Source organism: Atractosteus spatula, chromosome 4 (assembly GCF_055471065.1).
Source record: "Atractosteus spatula isolate fAtrSpa1 chromosome 4, fAtrSpa1.hap1, whole genome shotgun sequence".
Classification (NCBI taxonomy): Eukaryota; Metazoa; Chordata; class Actinopteri; order Semionotiformes; family Lepisosteidae; genus Atractosteus; species Atractosteus spatula.
This window is the reverse complement of record NC_142709.1, coordinates 65,236,025-65,255,731: the sequence shown is the minus strand read 5'-3', so window position 1 is coordinate 65,255,731 and position 19,707 is coordinate 65,236,025. Positions and strand designations below refer to the sequence as shown.

The window sequence follows — 19,707 nt, the reverse complement described above, 5'->3', positions numbered from 1 at the left end:
ACATTTGAAAAAAAAAACAAACCGATGCCCAATTCTCTTCTGATCGTCAGTGAGCAACAGCAGCTTAATTCAGATGGACTCCAAGGGCATTTTGTACTGTTACAACTGCTCTTGCAGCAAAATGCAGAAGGATGTGGGTTTAACAAAAAATTGCAATGCTCTTCATAAGTAACTGCAGGCTTCCTAGGAAGTGAAATTGATGCCTCAACCAAAACCACTGCTGAGCCATTACTGAGAGCACTGTTGTATAATGAAATACTACTTGTTTATACAATATTCCAGTAATTTCAATTTGTTATACATCTGGAGGGACACAATCAAATGGGCTTTTTCCCGGCTATTTAATTAATGAGCAACATAAAGTAGTCTACTTCTTGATAAAATTTGAAGCTAATTATTGAAATTTCTCTCTCCTTTTCGAATCAATTCGAGTGAGTGGGAGCTGAACTAAAATAAAAACACAAAAGAAATCAGGTACACGCGCAAAATACCGTTTTCAGAGATGAACTCCTGAATTTGCACGGCTGGCTTTGTCAGGATTACAAACTCTTGTTCCCTCCCAAAGCCTCCAAACATGAATGGCAAAACCAAACTAAAATGGAAACGTATTCAACAGAATACTCTTATGCAACTGTTTTTTTTTTATTTGCTACACATCAGCTCTTCCTTTTCAGCATGTGCCAGGAAAAAAAGGCTTTTGGGGGGAGGAAATAGCTTTCGGCATCTGATGTGTTTAAAAAAAAGGAGCTCACAGGATCCCTTCCAAAGGAAATGCTGACGTCAGCAACCCACAACATTTACCCACTGAGATGCACACTACCGTCTGTCAGATAAGGAATTTACGTTCCTACACCTGCCTGAGCTGACACTCGGCTGCTAAGGCCTTTTAACAGGGAGCCACATCAACACTACATTTCATTACCTGGCTGGCAGACAAACCAGAGGGAAAACAGTGCCATTATTAGTGACCACACCTTTTTAAAAATCATTTAAGCACAACAGCTTAACAGCGTGAATAGCACCCTTTGACTTAATTCAGGTTTTAGCTCCTGTCTAGGCATCTCGAGCGAAATAAAAAAAAGATTCTTTAACTCCTGCAGTGTTAAAGATACATCTAAAGTCTGACATGACACTCACAAACAGTGCCTTTGTTCCATAACTGTGGGAAATGGTACAGACAGCACGTCTGAACTGCTGGAGGAGAATCCAGATTCAGGATTTATGGCAGATTCAGCTGTGTCACATCATTGCCTAGGACACAGATGGTACTAAATTCATTCTCAGTAGCCTTTTCTGCACAGTGGCAGAGAAGGCAGTTTTGTCTGCCCAACCAAAAACATTCTCATATACTCAATCCTTGTCTTTTTTTAATCTGATTTTTGTGAGACCCAGAGAGAAGTAGATAATTGAATTTCATATATAAAGGCTTCTCATCGACCCAAAGTCAAACAAAGTAGCAACAACAAACCAAATGATCAAATATTTTTAAAATGTTGAGCAAATTCCAGAGTCTATTATATTTCAGTTATAAATGACAATGCTACTAAAACTCTTCCTACCTTGTGTTCTCGTTTGACAATAATAGAAGCCTTACATCTTACTGAACTCAAAACAGGACAGTATGAAAATGCATCCCACTACTATGTTTTAACATCTTAATAAACGTAAATAAACTTAATGTCCCGCCCTCCAGAAAAAAACAAATCAACACAAGTAAAGCAGCATGTGTGAGAAGTGCAATGAAGAGGCCGCAGTGTGGAGCAGTGATCAGGGCCTTGGACTTTATACTGTAAGGCTGTGGATTAAAATCCTGGGCAGCTCACTACTTGTACCCTAAAGAAAGGCTCTGTAGCAAAATACCGGCAAAAATAAATTTGAGGAACATAAAAAGTACAGTGACAGTTGACAAAAACTTATCAAATACAAAGGGAAAAAACATTTGTGTCCGTTTTGCACTAGCTAAGAATAATGACATTAGCTCCATGCACCTTCTTCCTTCAGAACAGAATTAGAGCTGCTGGTAGCAACTAGCCTAGTCGTAGACTATAAGTCTAAGAGGGAGCTTCTTTAATAACTGAAACAATCAAACACTTCAACACAGATGAAACCGCATCATGATAACCAATGTACTGTATCTCCCCACCCCACCCTCAGCGCGCTGACAGGTCACTTCTGAAGTGTCGGCGGAGCTGGATACTCACTCTGCCGGCTTCTGCCCAGGGAACCTGCAGAGCTGGGCCTGCTGGTCTGCTGGGGGCCGGACTGGGAGAACTGTGGTGCCAGAGTGGGGGTCCGGGCCTTTCGAGGGCTGGTGGACCCACAGTCAGGAGTCCGGGGGATCCTGGGTCGACTTGCAAATCCAGGAATGTGCTCGCTTTAATGCAAACAAGAGCAGCACCTGGTCAGAAATCTACTTTTTAACATAAAGAACATGAATGACAAAAGCAGCACCTTGCAATATCATGTATACATCACATGTACAAAATACTGTACAATAGCTTAAGTTGGGTTTTTCACTTGCTACATTTGAGTCTCTTGTGTTTTTCTTTTTCTAAAACACATTTCTTAAAAAAAAAAAAACTTTCCAAAACAGGAAACGTAAATTCAGGATTTGAGATGGATTTTTGCTGATGTAATGTACATTACAAGTAGTCCTCTGCCAGAAATTGTTGCCATATTAGTGCTCAATGACTGCCGAGTTTGCTTGAAGACAGACAAAAATAGATAACTGTTTCTTCACAGCATGAGACATTCTCTCATTTTAAGTGCCTTTGTTCTTTATAGGCAAGTATAAGATTAGATTTGTTTTCTTAAGCACAGAGGACCTATCCCTCATAAACAGGAGTGTAGTTAATTAAAGCAGCATCAAAGCTGAGCTTAATAAATGCAGATCACTTATAGACTTAAGTTCTTTTCTAGGATTTGCTGATATTTAATCAAGCCTGTCTTGGAATGCTGTTTTACAGGCAGATAACTGACAAGCTGCGAAGAAATCTGCTGAGTCAGAAAAGGTAGATTACCACCTTCTTTAAGTCGAGACATAGGAAAGTCTTCCCACCACACTTAATTCATGGGCTGACAAAAAGTAAATGCAGAAGATAATGGGATTCAATTCTTGGGAACACCTTAGATTTCAAGAGTAACACTAGTAATTAAACATTTACACTGTCAATTCGTATTTCATTACTACACAAGCTGTTCCCTCTGAAGCCTGATGGAGGTGTTAGGGGAAAGTATGCTCACCTGCCAGAAAGACCATTCTCTTCTGGAGCCCGGCTGGGCAGGGCCTGCATGGAGAGTGCTTCGAGATGCCCACTCAGCCCCAATCGCTGAGAGGACCGGCCACAGTCCGCGTCTGCGGCTGTGCCATTGCAAAGACAGTTACAACAGAAACAAGGTACTAAAACACAAGTCAATAACAAAAGCAACGCTTATTAAGCAAATAGAAGACAAGGTGTACCAGAGTGTCATCGAGAAATATTAATAAAATGAAACACAGTTTCCAAAATTGAAATATTTAAAATAATATGAAGGTGAAAGAACAGAAGCAACTTATTCAATTCTACAGAAATGCATACATGCACACACACATATTTTAGATTAGACAAAGTTTTAAGGTTATACATTTACATATCCCCTAAGGGCTATACTGCCACATCAAAGAAAAAAATTATCTTCTAATATATTACCAAAGAGCAATATGTGAACAAAGCAGCCTGCTGGCATGGTTTTAACTCAAGCAGACGGAAATTAAATGTTTTTTGTTAGCTGAGCAGAGACATGTGGTGCAAATATTGGAAACATATTGAGTAGGTTTTCGAGGGATCAAAAAGCAATTTTCCGTAACTATTATTACATCGCACTTTGTAATATTTTACATTCAACTTGTATGCTATAAAGAAAAAATATTTTTATACAGATAAGAATGTGTTCTACACAGCATTTATGCTGTAAACTGTAGAGAATCTGTAAAAATACTGTATAAAACATTCTGGAGTAAAATAAATTCTTTATATTTACTTTTGTATAAATGAGTAAATAAAAATGAGTCTTCGCAGCAAATTAAACAATTCAAACAAATCTAGATGTGTTATATATTATGTAGCGCTTTCTGTGTTGCAGTAAATCCTGTACATACAATATACAGTGGTGTGAAAAAGTGTTTGCCCCCTTCCTGATTTCTTATTTTTTTGCATGTTTGTCACACTGAAATGTTTCAGATCATCAAACAAATTGAAATATTAGACAAAGATAACACAAGTAAACACAAAATGCAGTTTTTAAATGAAGGTTTTTATTATTAAGGGGAAAAAAATATCCAAACCACATGGCCCTGTGTGAAAAAGTGATTGCCCCCTAAACCTAATAACTGGTTGGGCCACCCTTAGCAGCAACAACTGCAATCAAGCGTCTGCCATAACTGGCAATGAGTCTTTTACAGCACTGTGGAGGAATTTTGGCCCACTCATCTTTGCAGAATTGTTGGAATTCAGCCACATTGGAGGGTTTTCGAGCCTTAACCACTTTTTTAAGGTCATGCCACAACATCTCAATCGGATTCAGGTCAGGACTTTGACTAGGCCACTCCAAAGTCTTCTTTTTGTTTTTCTTAAGCCATTCAGAGGTGGACTTGCTGGTGTGTTTTGGATCATTGTCCTGCTGCAGAACCCAAGTGCGTTTCAGCTTGAGGTCACGAACAGATAGCTGGACATTCTCCTTCAGGATTTTTTGGTAGACAGCAGAATTCATGGTTCCATTTACCACAGCAAGTCTTCCAGGTCCTGAAGCAGCAAAACAGCCCCAGACCATCACACTACCACCACCATATTTTACTGTTGGTATGATGTTCCTTTTCTGAAATGCTGTGTTACTTTTACGCCAGATGTAATGGGACACACACCTCCCAAAAAGTTCAACTTTTGTCTCGTCAGTCCACAGAGTATTTTCCCAAAAGTCTTGGGGATCATCGAGATGTTTTCTGGCAAAACTGAGACGAGCCTTTATGTTCTTTTTGCTCAGCAGTGGTTTTCGTCTTGGAACTCTGCCATGCAGGCCATTTTTGCCCAGTCTCTTTCTTATGGTGGAGTCATGAACACTGACCTTAACTGAGGCAAGTGAAGCCTGCAGTTCTTTGGATGTTGTTGTGGGGTCTTTTGTGACCTCTTGGATGAGTCGTCGCTGAGCTCTTGGGGTAATTTTGGTCGGCCGGCCACTCCTGGGAAGGTTCACCACTGTTCCATGTTTTCGCCATTTGTATATAATGGTTCTCACTTTGGTTCGCTGGACTCCCAAAGCTTTAGAAATGGCTTTATAACCTTTTCCAGACTGATAAATCTCAATTACTCTGTTTCTCATTTGTTCCTGAATTTCTTTGGATCACAGCATGATGTCTAGCTTTTGAGGATCTTTTGGTCTACTCCACTTTGTCAGGCAGGTCCTATTTAAGTGATTTCTTGATTGAGAACAGGTGTGGCAGTAATCAGGCCTGGGTGTGGCTAGAGAAATTTAACTCAGCTTTCCAAAGATGTGATAAACCACAGTTGATTTATGTTTTAACAGGGGGGGCAATCACTTTTTCACACAGGGCCATGTAGGTTTGGATTTTGTTTTTCCCTTAATAATAAAAACCTTCATTTAAAAACTGCATTTTGTGTTTACTTGTGTTATCTTTGTCTAATATTTCAATTTGTTTGATGATCTGAAACATTTCAGTGTGACAAACATGCAAAAAAATAAGAAATCAGGAAGGGGGCAAACACTTTTTCACACCACTGTATATTGTTAATAGAAATGATCTTTTTTTACTATATGAATGAGAAATTATGCATTGTTTAGAGCATGAAATGATAAGTTATGGGAATGCACCATTGTACAGTACTAACGTTAAAAAAGGTTATTTAATACCCAAATATTGGATATACGAATGAAGACTTTTTTATGTAATAACGGACAAAATAAACTAATAGTTTCTGCTACAGAAATTGTTAAAAGTCTAACAAAAAGTCTTCCTAAGTCTAGAGTAGTTCAATAAAACCATGCAGTTGGATGTACGGATGTCTAAGTTAAGAGTGACAGGGAATTTATTTTGAGCATTGCAGACATGAATAAGTGGGTGTGTTCTCAGGTTCTTCATGGTAACGGAGCTTTAGCACAGGGAGTCCACAGGGTGCACAGTAGCACAGTATGCTCTTCCCCCACTTCAAGAAGACAAGTGCGGGGGTGCTCACCAAGGATGGGGCTGAGAGATTCCGCACTGCTTGGCCTGCTCCCGCTGCGGGTCGGAGGTCGGGAGCTACACTGGGACTGGGGGAGGCTGACCTCGCTCCTGTGCGTGCCGAGAGCACAACGCCCTCCGCTGCCCAGTCTGGAATCCCTTCAGGGCACAGAACAACAGACTGCAGGTCAATCAAAAGTACTATACTCGAGAATCAGAACTTAGATTTCCATTATGCATGATAATCCCAAAATTCCTGCTGCCATGAAACAACATTTGCATGAATCTGTTCATATTTCTCTTTCAGTGTTGTTTGCAGATGAGTTTGATTTAATTAGACATTGGGGTTGAAGAGCTCTGAAGAAAGACCCAAGTAAAGACGAAGAAGATTCTAAGGGAGACAGCTTCTTCCCTTGACTCATGTGCTTGATGTTTGACTTGAGGGCCGGCTGACCTTGTGCTGGAAAAGGCCATTCCAGGTGTTTATTGGGGGCAATAAAGACATGTCCAGATGGTAGCACTGCCCAACAGATGGTTTACGGAACAGTAAAAAAAAGGCTAGACACTAAAAAACTAAAGATGGGGGAAATTGTGCTTTCATTGTTTTAAATGTTTAACAAGGATAATTTCTAAGGATTTACAAGAGAGATAGCAAGAGGATGACTGTCTTACTGTGGATTTTAGAAGAACGCCCCTGCATTCTCAGCAAACATTATGTATGATTAAAAAAAGTGCAAAAACTAAGTATGTACAGTAAGTATGGTAAAAAAAAACCTGCAAAAAACAGTGGTGAAAAACCTGAACTTAACCGGTAAGTTCACAGTCAGCAAGACTCACGGTGTGTAGGTGGTGCGGTGAGAACTGGGGGTGACAGGTCGCTGGAGTGGCTCATCGACGATCTGACTCATGGCCTGGGCTGACTTCCTCTTTGCCTTTACCGTGTTTGTCATGATCTGGAAACAAGCATGACAGCTCATAACAAGCCTCCTGACAGACTAGAATACAAACACAAGGGTCATGACTGAAAGATTCTGATAGTTATGTCAAGAATAATTCTACTTTGGTTTGCTTTTTCACAGCTAGTGAAGTAAGTTTACAGTGATTAATGAAGGAAAGAAACTGAGGGATTAAAAACAGATGGTCACAGGTCACACAGCTATTGATGTCAGAACTGAATACAGGGAATTAGATCAGAGGAATACCTGAATCCTAGGACAGGAAAAAGCACGAATGTTGGTACTTCTAAAGATTGACCAGTACAACAAGCTTCATGCAGTGTGTAATGTTTTGCAGCCAAGTGCATTTCCAGATTTTCATTCAGTTTGTATATAATGTGCACAACAGATCTTACCCCCAGGTACTCGGTTGTCAGCAGCGCTTCGCCTGAAAGCTCCCTAAGCTGTGGCTGAACCACTTCTTCTTTGTCCAGATCTGCTTCCATTGCATCCTGGTCTTCCTATGATTGCACATTTGTTAACTTACTTCTGCCTTCAGAAATGATCTAACAGCAGCTCACAGAAAGAACAGTATTTCTTCTCAACTGTACTAAGTCTTGAATTCTTTAAAAAACAGAAAATAGCTTGGAAAAAACTATTTCAGTGTTTATAATAAAATTATCAAATAAAACCATACAAAACATTATAAATGACAAATTAGTTGCATATACAACTAAGGTAAGCCTCTTACATTTACTATTGCTGCCTTACACAGCATGTGTTATGAATTATGAATAACAACTGAAAAACAAAAATATTTTATTCTTTTTCCAGATTTTCACATTTTTATTTCTATTTTTAATCCCATTTTTGTCTATTAAAAACCTTTTTTTATTAAACATTATGATATATACAATAGCTTTGTTTCTAGGTAAGAATGAATCCATGTCTAAACTATTTCTGCGGAGCACTGAAATAAAACTCTCGCCAGCGTAACAAGAGACTTGTTATGCACTCATTTCTCAATCAGATGTGTGCGTAACTAGTTTGAAAGTTGTTCTTTCTCCTCAGTAATTATCATTCACTGCAGCTAGCTTACATCCTCATCGTCCTCTTCGTCTTCGTCATCAGATTCAGGCCCGTCTTCTGAAACTTCCTCTACAAATCAATAGGCAGTGAATACAGAAGTCTACAGGGAATTTAATGCGTCAGATACTGCATTTGCATAGACACAGGGGAACAATATACAACTTTGTCTTCCCCGTTAATCTTCTTTCTTTATTATCGTATAATATCTGAGAAATGTTATGTATGTACAATTTAAAAATTTGTTGACAACATATATTAAGCTTTAAAACCTCTTCATTATGATAAGCTATTTTCACACTATGCATTGAAGTTCACATTAACATAATACCACAAAGCATAGTTCTGCTGTATACGTGGAAGGCCTCTTCTGTTCAAATAAGAATAACAATAGCATTTCACACACTTACCCGAGTTTAGTTGTTTGATGATGAACTCAATCTGTCTGTTCATCTCAGCATTTTCCTCCTTGCTGAAGCAGTGAAGTATCTCCTCCAGGCTCTGCAAACACGGGACAAACATGTGATAATTCAAATTTCCTCGGCTGGACTGCTGCGTCTTCCAGACTTTACAGCAGTACAGTTCTCACCATGGCCCTGGCCTCCTCTCGCACTGCTGACACAGAAAGAATGCTGTACAGGGCTCCATTCACATAGGGCCGGATCTGATAAGAAAGAACAGCCAAATGCCACATAACTATGATAGTAATAATGAATCACATCGTTTTAAATATGCAAACTTTCAATGGTTTATTTAAATGAAACATGTCAAAACTTAATTAAGTAAAATATAGAAAATGCTAGCTAGCGGGCTCCCAGTCTCATGATGGCTAAGCCATCAGTGTCAGAGGTGTAATCAGTTTGCACTTAAGCCTAAAACCCAACAGGAGGAGCACAATTCTCTCCTGGAAAACTAGGAGATTTGTCTCTGCACAATTTGGACAAACAGATGCCCCAAAAGAAGATACCTATTGAGAAGGGCTTATTGATTAGCTCTGCTGTCTAGTGATAAACAGCTAGGGTAAAATGTCTGTAATGTAAATAAAAAGAACAACTAGTTTCCCCTTTCTGCAATAACACAGGAGACTAAAGCCATTAAACAAAGAAAAAGAAGTGCTGCTTTTACTGTTTCACACAATATATTACCTCATGGTTTTCATGTCCCAAGAGATCAGTCAAAACCTTCAGCACGTGTTTAGCATTCTGAGCACACTTCCTTTTGCCTGCAACAGTAAGACATTACAGGGATTCATGCCATTCTGCATTAATCATGACCTTTCATAGATGGTACAGAAAGCAACCACAGAACACTGCAAATTTTCCTTCATGATAAAAAAGAGCACATCAAAGGTGCAGCCAAATACAGCTATTTAGTTTAAATCCCCAAAATAATTTTGGAAACAGCTGTCAGAAGCTAAATTCCTAGAAGCCACAAGAATTGCGATTCAAACATTGTAGAACAATAACTGACTTTTGTCATTCTGTACATAAAAGTCTACATTAATGCAGTATTATCAATTATTATATATAATGCATTCATAATTTTATGACAAATAAACTAATTGAATTCTGGCAATCAAATAGGTAAGACCATACCTTGTGTTCTCAGGCAGAGATTCATTAAGAGAGCTACAGAATATTCCAAAGTGTAGTCAGAAAGTGCATCTGTATCCTGGAGCTCATCAACAAGCCAGGGAATTAAACCATCTTGGATCATAGTCGACTGCAGAGTACGTCTGTCAATTGCACAAGATACATCAGCTCCAAGCTCCTACTCAGCATATAAGGGTTAGAATTTGTTTTTGCGGCAATAAATTCTTAATGATCCAACCACAAAAACAACATGAATTCATAAGAAGAAAGTCAAATCTCAGTCTGGATATAGATTAACCTATGTATAGAATTCATCATTATTTTATCATTTATAGTTTTAGATTTATTATTTTATGATAGTTTTCATCCCAATATGTAACTAGCTTGCATGTCAAATTTGTTTAGAAGCATAAATACTGAGGAGATTCTTAGAAAATCATGTTGAAAAATTGAAGGTCACCTATATCACCTCTGGAAAGGGTGTTTGTTACGTCCCAGTGTGTGGTCTATGTGTGTTTTTTTTGTTATGTTCCACACTTCTGACTTTGATTGTTCTCCCTCCCGCACTGGTCCATCATTACACCACTGTTTCCGTATGACATCATCTTCAATTAGCTTCTCGACCGATCACAACTCATCTTATTCAGTATAAAACGTGGAGGCTTTGAGAAGGAAGGGGCCTTTCGTTTGACTTCGGCTCGGCTCTTTTTTCCGTATAGCTTTGGCTTTGTCGTTTTGTTGGTTTCTGTTCGTCTCTTTGTACTTTTGTATGTTTGTGTTATCCTTATTTTGCCATTACCTTGCCCAAATTTGTTTTTGTATCAACCTCTGTGTTCTTTTGTCCCCTGTTACTTGTCTACTCTCGTTTGTATTCGTACTTCACTTGTGTATTTGTGTAAACTTTTGTGTATGGAGTTAGTTCAGGTTGTTGGGTACATGTTGCACACACGTAGTTGATTCTTCACACTAGTTTAGTACTGGTGAGTGCCGTTTGTCTTGTATGGTTTTTTGTAGTCAGTGGAGGTTAGCTAGGGTGTTGAAGACACCGAAGACCCTGTGTTTCGGGTTTTCTTTTGTAGTCGGGTTAGCTTTCCCTCACTTTCCTAGCCAGCTCCATTTTGTTTGTTATTTTCTTTTCTTTGGCACCACTCTTGTTCCCTTACCCTGTGTGTTATTGTGTCGTATTTTGAACCAGTCACTTATTCACCTTAAAATTAACACTTTTTGCACCAACCCTTGTTATCACGCTTCCTAGTCCCTCACCAAAACCCACCTGCTTCCAAAAATTATCCTAAATGCTACACCCCTTTACCCCTAGACACTTGGGGTCGTAACAGTGATCTAGAAGTATAAAGCACAAATAAGTAAAATTTGTTATGTGGAATATAACTTCAAGGTTGTAACATCAGAAGGGAATAAAGCAGGGTAACAAATTTGATTTCTCATACTTGAGGCTGAGCTTCTGCAGAGCTCCCAGCACATTCTCCCTGGCAAGAGAATCCTTCTCTTCCACCCTCAGAGTGCTCTCTAGAACTCTTAGCAGGACAGGGCTCTGGGACAAGTACATGCGACCTGTGACAGCAACACATACAAAATATCGGCAGCATTATTTATAGCTGACAAATACGTTAATAATTTTCAGACAGGTAGTTATTATTATAGTAATATTAAAAATAATGCTTGGTTTAGGAAAATACAATTCTCTAATATGAATAAGGAATAAATCTTTTTGCTTTCTTGTGTATTTCAGGTTTGTGCTGCTTTTCTTTTAAGAAAGCTAATAACATTTTGCTTTAAAGCACAAATTCTCCACATGGGTTCAATGATATCTTACTAAGGCTGCTGATACAGAAAGAGAAGTCCATCCTACCCTGGAGTGCTATAACCCACTAAAAGTTGGGTTAAGTTCACTCCCCATGCTTGGCTTCTTTTATTTAAACAGACACACTTCTGCACACTCAGGGGTGTGTTGCCAGGATCTAGAAAGTAAGTGGGTTTTGGGAAAACAAGCTCATAAACATAGCCATAAAGTTAAAGCTCCTCTCACAATGTCCCTGGGAGTGATGATCAGTCATTTCCTTATCACTGACCAATTGTCTTTTAGTAAAGTGTCAGGTGACTGAGGATGGCAGGTCATTCCCCATTGCCTTCTGGGGAATGTGGTCCAAACAAAAAGTGGAATCTAACCTTTCGCCCTCCAACAATGGATGGAACCAAAATATGAGGCAATTCTCACTAACTGGCAACCACGATTACCAATATCCTTTCATTTATGATAATTAACACTTTAGAAAACAATAATGCAAATCATTCCTAAAATAATCTTTTTTTATGAGTTCACGTCATTAACAACGGATCGACGTACCTTCTGAAAGCGAGGCAAAAGCATTGATCAGTCGTGCCAAGTACTGCCTGACAACCTCATTCTTGGAGTTCAGCAGCTGTAGCACATTCTTCTACAAAACAAGACGTTGTATATTTTTGGGACTTTTGAAAAAAGTTTGAAGCTGACCCATACCATAAACTAGATTATAAAATAAATCAAAATGTGCGAGATAATAAGTTTAAACTGAAACATAGTTAAAATAACTGTTATGTTCAACTGTCCTTCTAATTGTTGGCTCTATTAATTTGAAAAGATAATGTTACAGAGCTCAAGCATCTATTCAAGTGTGTATTCATTCAAGTGGTAGGTTTATATACATATTCATAATATACATAAACAAAAACAGGGTTACCTGATTATTTCGCACATACAAGAAAACCCTGTAGGTGCAACCTGAATTCAAAGGAGTGGCACAGAGAAGTCTGACAAATATTACATAACGTAGCAGTTAGTTATGGAATTTTTGAGCAACATTCTTCAATAAAAATAACTACAGGTATGTGAAGTGAAATATTGAAATGTTGTTGAATTCCAAAGTATTTCAGGCAGCTCAGCGGCTCTCGTGCACCGACGCTAGCTTGTGTAGAGCTGTTCACCTGGCTAGTGCTGTGACAGTCCACAACATCATTGCTGATGTAAGCCTGTAGCACTGTCTCCCTCTGCTCCCCATGGAAAGACTTAGTCAGTCTCTGAAAGTGAGAACAAAAAAAGTTTCAAAAACTGTTCCCAAAAGAGTTCCAAAACAAGTTCAGTAAGTGAAATAGTTATAAATTGTGTCTTGTGCTTTTATTCAATAAAAAGCAAATGGCCTCTTAAGACATTCTGCTACAAAAACAGAGATGTTACAGCACACAAAAGTCTAGAAATTTGCATCCGTTTTTGGATCCAATTTTATTTTTTAAAAAAATCAACAAAAACAAGTTGTGAAAGGACAGCCATGAAGGAAGCATCTTGATTTCAAGACAGAATAATTCAATGACTGTTCGGCGCGGTTATGGGATTGTATTGTGCTATTTTACATGAATCACAGGCTTTGTATACTGTTCTGGCACTCCTCTGCCATTCTTCTTCCACCTCTCCTCTAAAGAGCACCGTTTCATAACAGGACTCGGCTGCTAGTCAGGCTCACTCACCCAGCGCAGCGCTTGCAACAACAGAGCCTTCAGGCGGTCTGTCCCATAAATCAGGTCTTTCTTCAGCTTCTCATAGTCTAAAGAGGGCAGCAACGGCACGTCTTTGGACTTCCTGATAGCCAGAAAAGAGCTTTACTAAAGGACATGCCGCAAAAAAAAAATGACCAGGGAACCAAGCAGCCAAGAAGCCTACGTTATAATGCAGTTGCATGCGGCTTTGAAATTCAAGGGAAGAAATGAGATCTAAACCACTGAAGAGTTAACTGCGACTCTCATAGTAATGCACAACATAATGCAAAAGCCTCAGAAACAACTCATTAGCTATTATACACATGATCCCGACTACAGCATTACCACATTGTGGCCTGATCATTTCACGTCTCAGAAGCTAAGCAAGGCTGGGATTGGTCAGTAGTGGGACGGAAGAGTTCTAAGGAAACCCAGGTTGCTGCTTTCAGTGGTGTTGGTGGACCAGTGAATGGCAACAGTTTCTCTGGACCAGGATTTCCAAAACCAAAGGCCCGGTTTAGTGAATGGAGACACTGTAATTCATCCTATGTATGAGAAATGAAACCTAACTACTCCCTCATTAATGATCCCAAGGAACTATTTGTAATGTCCTGGTGTGCTGGCTACGTTTCCATTCAGGATTGCAAAACTGGCCTTCTAGAAGTTCCCTCTTTACTCAACTGGATGAGGCAGTTTCTCACTTTAGTGGGGAATGGCACTTTAGTGGTCATTAAGTGGGTTTCTAACCCGCTTTACATAAAAGATTTTAGGGTTCCTTTGGTATTAAACCATCTATACAAACACTTTTATACAGTTACTATTAAATAATAAAAATCATTTTCAGTCCCTTATTTTCCCCGAACCTTCTAAGTAGTTTTAAACTACTTCATAATGAATATGGTTTTCTAGAACTAAAGTTAAGTAATTTTATTGATGGGAGTCCACAATATTAAGGAAAGGGGTTGTGTATAGAAGGATACCGTAGACCTATTGTAGTATCGGTCACTGACAGACTAATACATGATCTCCATTGATGCATGTTGTTTGGATATGATTGATCTCCATATTATATTCTGATATAATTGAAATGTATTCCTAAGACTGCTTTATGTTTAAAGCTTTTTTGACAGCTCACAGGTCTGTTTTGCTTCCTTTTATGCCTGGTTGCTTCTAATTCAATTAGGAAATCTCACTTACGGAGTGGGAATGGATGCTCTCAGCATAGACGAAGCCTGGGGAAGAAAGAACAAAGACCAGGAGAGGAATCAGACATACTGTATGCTGTACGCAGAGACTTCAGAGAATTTATAGCCCATTTTCCAGACGTGGGGAAGGACTGCAGCAAGCTTGTGTTAAGCTACAGTATTTTGTAGTCATTTAGTTATAAATAGGTCTAAAAGGGATAGAAATCCATTACAAGTTCAATGCTTTGGCCTTCATTTCTTCATGTATATTTTGGACCATTAAATGTCTTTAACAAATGTTTATCAACAAATAAATGTATTATAATGCATCAAATAAATGTAAACAGTCAACAATAGTCATTTTTGATTTAAGATATGTATTTATAATTCACAAAATAATGACAAAGCAAACAATAGCAATAATTGAATTATTTTGTTAGTTCTGAACATTTTTATCTGACTCCCTATTTTCCACCCCAAAACCACATCAGTACTATTTGCATACTGATATAAGGAACATTAGCCTTCTTTGAAAAAACATTCTCTCTTAATACTTGTGTAAAAAATACACGGGACACATCTCATCAAAATCAAAAGATTTTAAAAATATTCTAGTGCTGTAATATAGGTGCTTGTCCTGCCATATGCATCTAGTTCAGGGGAATAAAATGAAAATAAAAAAAAAAATCCACAATTCCCATTACTTACCAGGGGTATTCCTTTAATTATATGAAATCACAATGTTTCTTTGGAAGGGAAGGGTAAATTGGCAGGACATAAGGTGTTGGAATAGTCTGGGACATGCAGAACATTGAGATGGCTGTGGTGACCATGCAGTAAATTAAGATACAAAGAAAATCCCGTATGCAGACCGGAAAGCATTAGGGGCATAAATCTGCAGCATCCCTCATTGTTTTATCACACACCGCTGAATTTTCTAACCCCTGTCACTGTGATGCTATTCAATGACTATTTGATCAACCTGTTATGTGGAACAATGTGTAAACCTGTCAATTGGCTATTGAACTCATACAACAATGTCTCTGTGTGATGTAAAAATTCCTGCATCCCTGAATGTGTCACAAGTAAGTTTTTATCAACATTATTACTGTTTAATATTCTTTTTCAATTTTGCCTATAATATGTAATCATGCCAGTTCATCAGTATCTGGGTTTTATAGGTTTGTTAATGGATCTTTAGTGATAGAAATATTGACCATAACATTAACTTAAATATCTACTAAAAATACTATGCTATTGGATTTAATATGAAAGAATTTAAGAGACACTGATTTCAGACACTTCACAATAAAACTCAGTAGCATATGAGTAATAAATTGAGATACTGCTCTTAGAAATTCCATGCACAGCTCCCATACATTAAGGATAACCCTTAATGTAAAGGCTTACAGTCTTTATTATTCTGTTAGTTTCATAAAGCCATGCCAGTAAGTGCAGTGAGTGCTACGATGCAAATAAACTTGGAACAACATAAGAAGTGAAACAAGACATCTGGAGTTACGATCTGTGTAAAATATCCTGACTGGGTACTTATTGAATTAAAAAATCTGGATTTGTGGTTCAGATTTTAAATTGTTCACAATTTCTACCAAAGCAAACCTTTAAAGCATTTATCATCTAAACTTTAATATGGATATAACAATCAAGATGCTATTTCTTACTCTGTTCTAACCTAGACAAACTCAATATACACACTGAAATCTATGGATGACCAAAAGCAAATGTGAATGCTACACTGGCTGGTACTGCACAAGTGGAATATTATAGTGCTGGCCACTGTTACTCTACACAAAGAGTGGCATCCTAACAATAAACACAATGCTTTAAGGACCGATTAAACAGGGCATGACAGGGACTACAATAAAACACAAAAGGAATTAGGACAAAGACAAGGGAGGGCATGTAGAGGGGACGAGAAAAGACTAGCAAGGTGCAAGCAAGACGAGAAACGGAAATTAAGAAATCATCAGCAACTTACATATCCGTCATCATTGTCATTAGGGCTCATAGAGTAATATCCCTTTAAGGGTAGACGTTCATAAGAAAGAAGTCACAAAGGACATTAGGCAAATTACTGACAAAGAACAAAATATGCAGCAAACAGAAACGTACACAACACCTGGAAACACTATAAAATTAATGATGAATTCCGATTATTGACCTATTACCAATTCCATGTTGCCTGAGCTGAAAAATAAATCGCCATTTTTAATTTACAAGAGCTGTTGAAAGCATGTCTTTTACCGCACGTTATGGGACAATAATCTTATGGTACTGGCTCTTACTACGTGCACGTTCATGTAGAAGACTGAAAGGTTTCACTTGCTGAATGAAATCTCCGTCATACTTTCAAAGGGAAACAAACTGAGAACGATATCAGCTCATGATTCCTCATGTACGTTTCGCACACTTACAGTCCCGGGCCTGGTGAAATCAATGCTTTGTGCCACACTTTGCCGAATCTGGTTACTGAACAGACGGACACAGATGCTCTGGAGGTATTCTGGTGTGATCTGAAAAAACAAGATCAGTTCTTCTGAGATTTTCAGGTAGTACGTGCCGACTTTCTTTTGCTGTTTCAGCAAGAGAGAAGAGATCAAAAGTTGGCAGAAGTCAAATAGGCACCTGATTTACCATTTTGCCATTGACTGTAGCTTCCAGTGAGTCGACCAGTTCTGCCGTGACACCGATCAGGTTGTGGTAGTCAGCCTGCATCTTGTTGTACCTCTTCATGTAGGTTGCAGCTCTCCTTTCTGCATCAACTAACTGCTGCAGTATGTCTGTACAAGAAGGACACTGCTGTGATTCAAATCCCATTCCAACAACAAATCCCCTCCATAGCACCATCTGTTTCATTTCTAAAAGATACATTATTTACTCACACATCACATTTAGAGGCACTGTTACTGGCAGGTTTTACTGTCGTTTATGAGAACACTTCCTAACTATCATGTGCTACAGTACATCAGACTTAAAATGCTGAGGAGCCTCCAACACAGGGGGAAAAAACAGAACAAATTGCAGAAGGCAGGAAATCCAGTTACTAGGCTACTGAATAAAGAGTATAAATCATAAGCCAGTGCAAGAGAACACTATATTAAATATGTTTTCAAATTCAGCCCAGGCTGTGTTATGGTCACTACCAACTGATGTTAATCTACGCCACACATCTGCCATACCGGAAGGGTAAAATACCAAAGATGACATTATAACAGACTGAAACTAACTCCATCTTGAGCATATAGTTAAAATCAATAAAACTGACACAGAAGCATCTCAAATTCAAGAAGATAATTTCTCAGTTGCAGACAATGCCATCTCTCATTTTATTACATTAGATACAGCACACAGTTGCCAATTTTCCTTCTGACGTTTCTATGGGCATTTAACCCTGCCCATCAGGAGATAACGTATACTTCACAGTTCTTACAGATTAACTTTTCTTATAAACCTGTAAAAAATTCCTGCTTATCAGACATGACGTATTTACCTTTATTGCCTTGCCCTCTATCCTTCTGTGTTTCTGATGTTAATGAACAAAACGCACCACTCAGTTGGTCAATATTTTACTTTGAATAACCTTGACGAATCCTCCCATTTTTTACTGTCTCATCCAATTCCTTGAAAGAATTTTAGTGGAGGAATCTTAAATTACCCGTGTCACAGGAAGTCAATCCACCCATAAACTAGATTGAGTACGGTTTGAAGAGCTGTCTTAGGCGGCAAGCTGAATCTTTAGCTTTTCGGCATTGTATATTAAATTTTGAAACACTCTGGCTCTTACAAGTCCACTATTATTTAGTGGACAAATATAAATTTATTTATATAAATATATATACAATAATATTATTTTAAAATATTTTTAAATGCAGCTTTTGAGGCAGGGGTTTAGAATAGCGGTCAGGGATGTGGATCTAACAGGAAGGTTATGAGTTGAAATCCTGGGTGGATTACCTACAACTCACTACCTTTGAGCCAGGTACTTGATTCAGATTGGTTCAGTAGAATACCTAGCATATTTATGTTGCTCTGGATAAAAGATAACATACATTTTTTAAATGTCCACAGAACAAAAGGGTGTGTGATACAATGGGATATACTAGCGCATACTGTAAATCCATAAGGTAAACCTTAAAAAGATACATTCTGGTTCACTGCTTGTTTCATGAACATTAAAACAAAATATTTGACTCTTTTCAAGCTTGGCTGATTCTTGGTTTGGGTAATGCCAAGTTTCTTTTCTGTTTCTCTTATTTTTTTTACATTTTCTAGAACAGGAGTAAATAACAGAATACATTTATTCTTCAACTCTGTGTATACCAAGCTGCATTTAGTATAATGCGATTAAGAAATGCTAATTTAAAAGTGTATAATAATTGTCTATATAGGCAAAAAGGAAAAGGCATATTGGAAAAACCTACAATTTCACAGCTTGAATCTAATTTCTGCATGCATAATTTTATAGTAATGTTATTGTACTGATTTCGTTGTTAAGACAACATTAACTTCTTTCATACTTTCAAACTTTATAGAAAGATTTTGAATGTTTAACTTCTTCTAATTGAGATAAACCAGAAAGAATACAGCAAGATAATTGACAGCATTCCAGAATGCAAGTCACTTAGAGACAGCTTCTGTTAAACTTCTAAAATGATGTTTGTTTACTGAATAAGGTGTAAAACACCCAATACACATATATATAACATACATTATCAATAGAACTTTATACACTGTATAAAGTTATAATTAAACAACAAATAATGAAGAGGTGTTGAAATTACAAATTAAAAGAAAATTGTTTTCAAACTTTCACTAAAGTACTTTGTGAAGGATACATATAAAGTAAGCAATTTTGGAGTACTGCTGGCTTTTAGTGTCACAGACAGAAATTTTTCTAGCCTTGTCTTGAGGTCTGGAGTCCAAGCATCCTAAAAAAACAATTTCAAGAAACAGAAAAAGTATTTAAATAAAAAGTACATGGACATCACCTCACAACTAATTCGCTCGTGTTAGAGGGTATTATTTTTGTGTTTCCGACAACTAGTATATTTTTTCTATACGAAAAAAAATGTACTGGCATGGTTGATAATGTGTGAAAGTACAATGGAGTAACAAAGACAAACCTACAATGTCTGTACAGCAGCTTT

General features: G+C 37.9%; 1 protein-coding gene across 4 annotated transcripts in view; it reads right to left on the bottom strand.

The window, feature by feature from the left end:
* Positions 1-19,707, bottom strand: part of armc9 (armadillo repeat containing 9) — a 28,349-nt gene that overhangs the window by 4,380 nt on the left and 4,262 nt on the right. For 2 of the 4 annotated variants that reach the window (XM_088913356.1, XM_088913354.1), the window contains exons 6-24: positions 19,396-19,488; positions 18,051-18,075; positions 17,195-17,340; positions 16,975-17,073; positions 14,553-14,587; positions 13,347-13,458; positions 12,810-12,902; positions 12,193-12,283; positions 11,276-11,399; positions 9,831-9,970; positions 9,381-9,457; positions 8,825-8,899; positions 8,646-8,736; positions 8,249-8,307; positions 7,566-7,670; positions 7,052-7,167; positions 6,228-6,373; positions 3,244-3,361; positions 2,202-2,374 (exon numbers count right to left, since the gene is read on the bottom strand). In XM_088913356.1, the coding sequence (XP_088769482.1) occupies positions 2,202-2,374; positions 3,244-3,361; positions 6,228-6,373; positions 7,052-7,167; positions 7,566-7,670; positions 8,249-8,307; positions 8,646-8,736; positions 8,825-8,899; positions 9,381-9,457; positions 9,831-9,970; positions 11,276-11,399; positions 12,193-12,283; positions 12,810-12,902; positions 13,347-13,458; positions 14,553-14,587; positions 16,975-17,073; positions 17,195-17,340; positions 18,051-18,075; positions 19,396-19,488 (1,918 nt within the window). Of the gene's footprint in view, positions 1-2,201; positions 2,375-3,243; positions 3,362-6,227; positions 6,374-7,051; positions 7,168-7,565; positions 7,671-8,248; positions 8,308-8,645; positions 8,737-8,824; positions 8,900-9,380; positions 9,458-9,830; positions 9,971-11,275; positions 11,400-12,192; positions 12,284-12,809; positions 12,903-13,346; positions 13,459-14,552; positions 14,588-16,538; positions 16,581-16,974; positions 17,074-17,194; positions 17,341-18,050; positions 18,076-19,395; positions 19,489-19,707 lie in introns of all 4 variants that reach the window. The other 2 variants (XM_088913357.1, XM_088913355.1) reach the window with 2 other exon arrangements.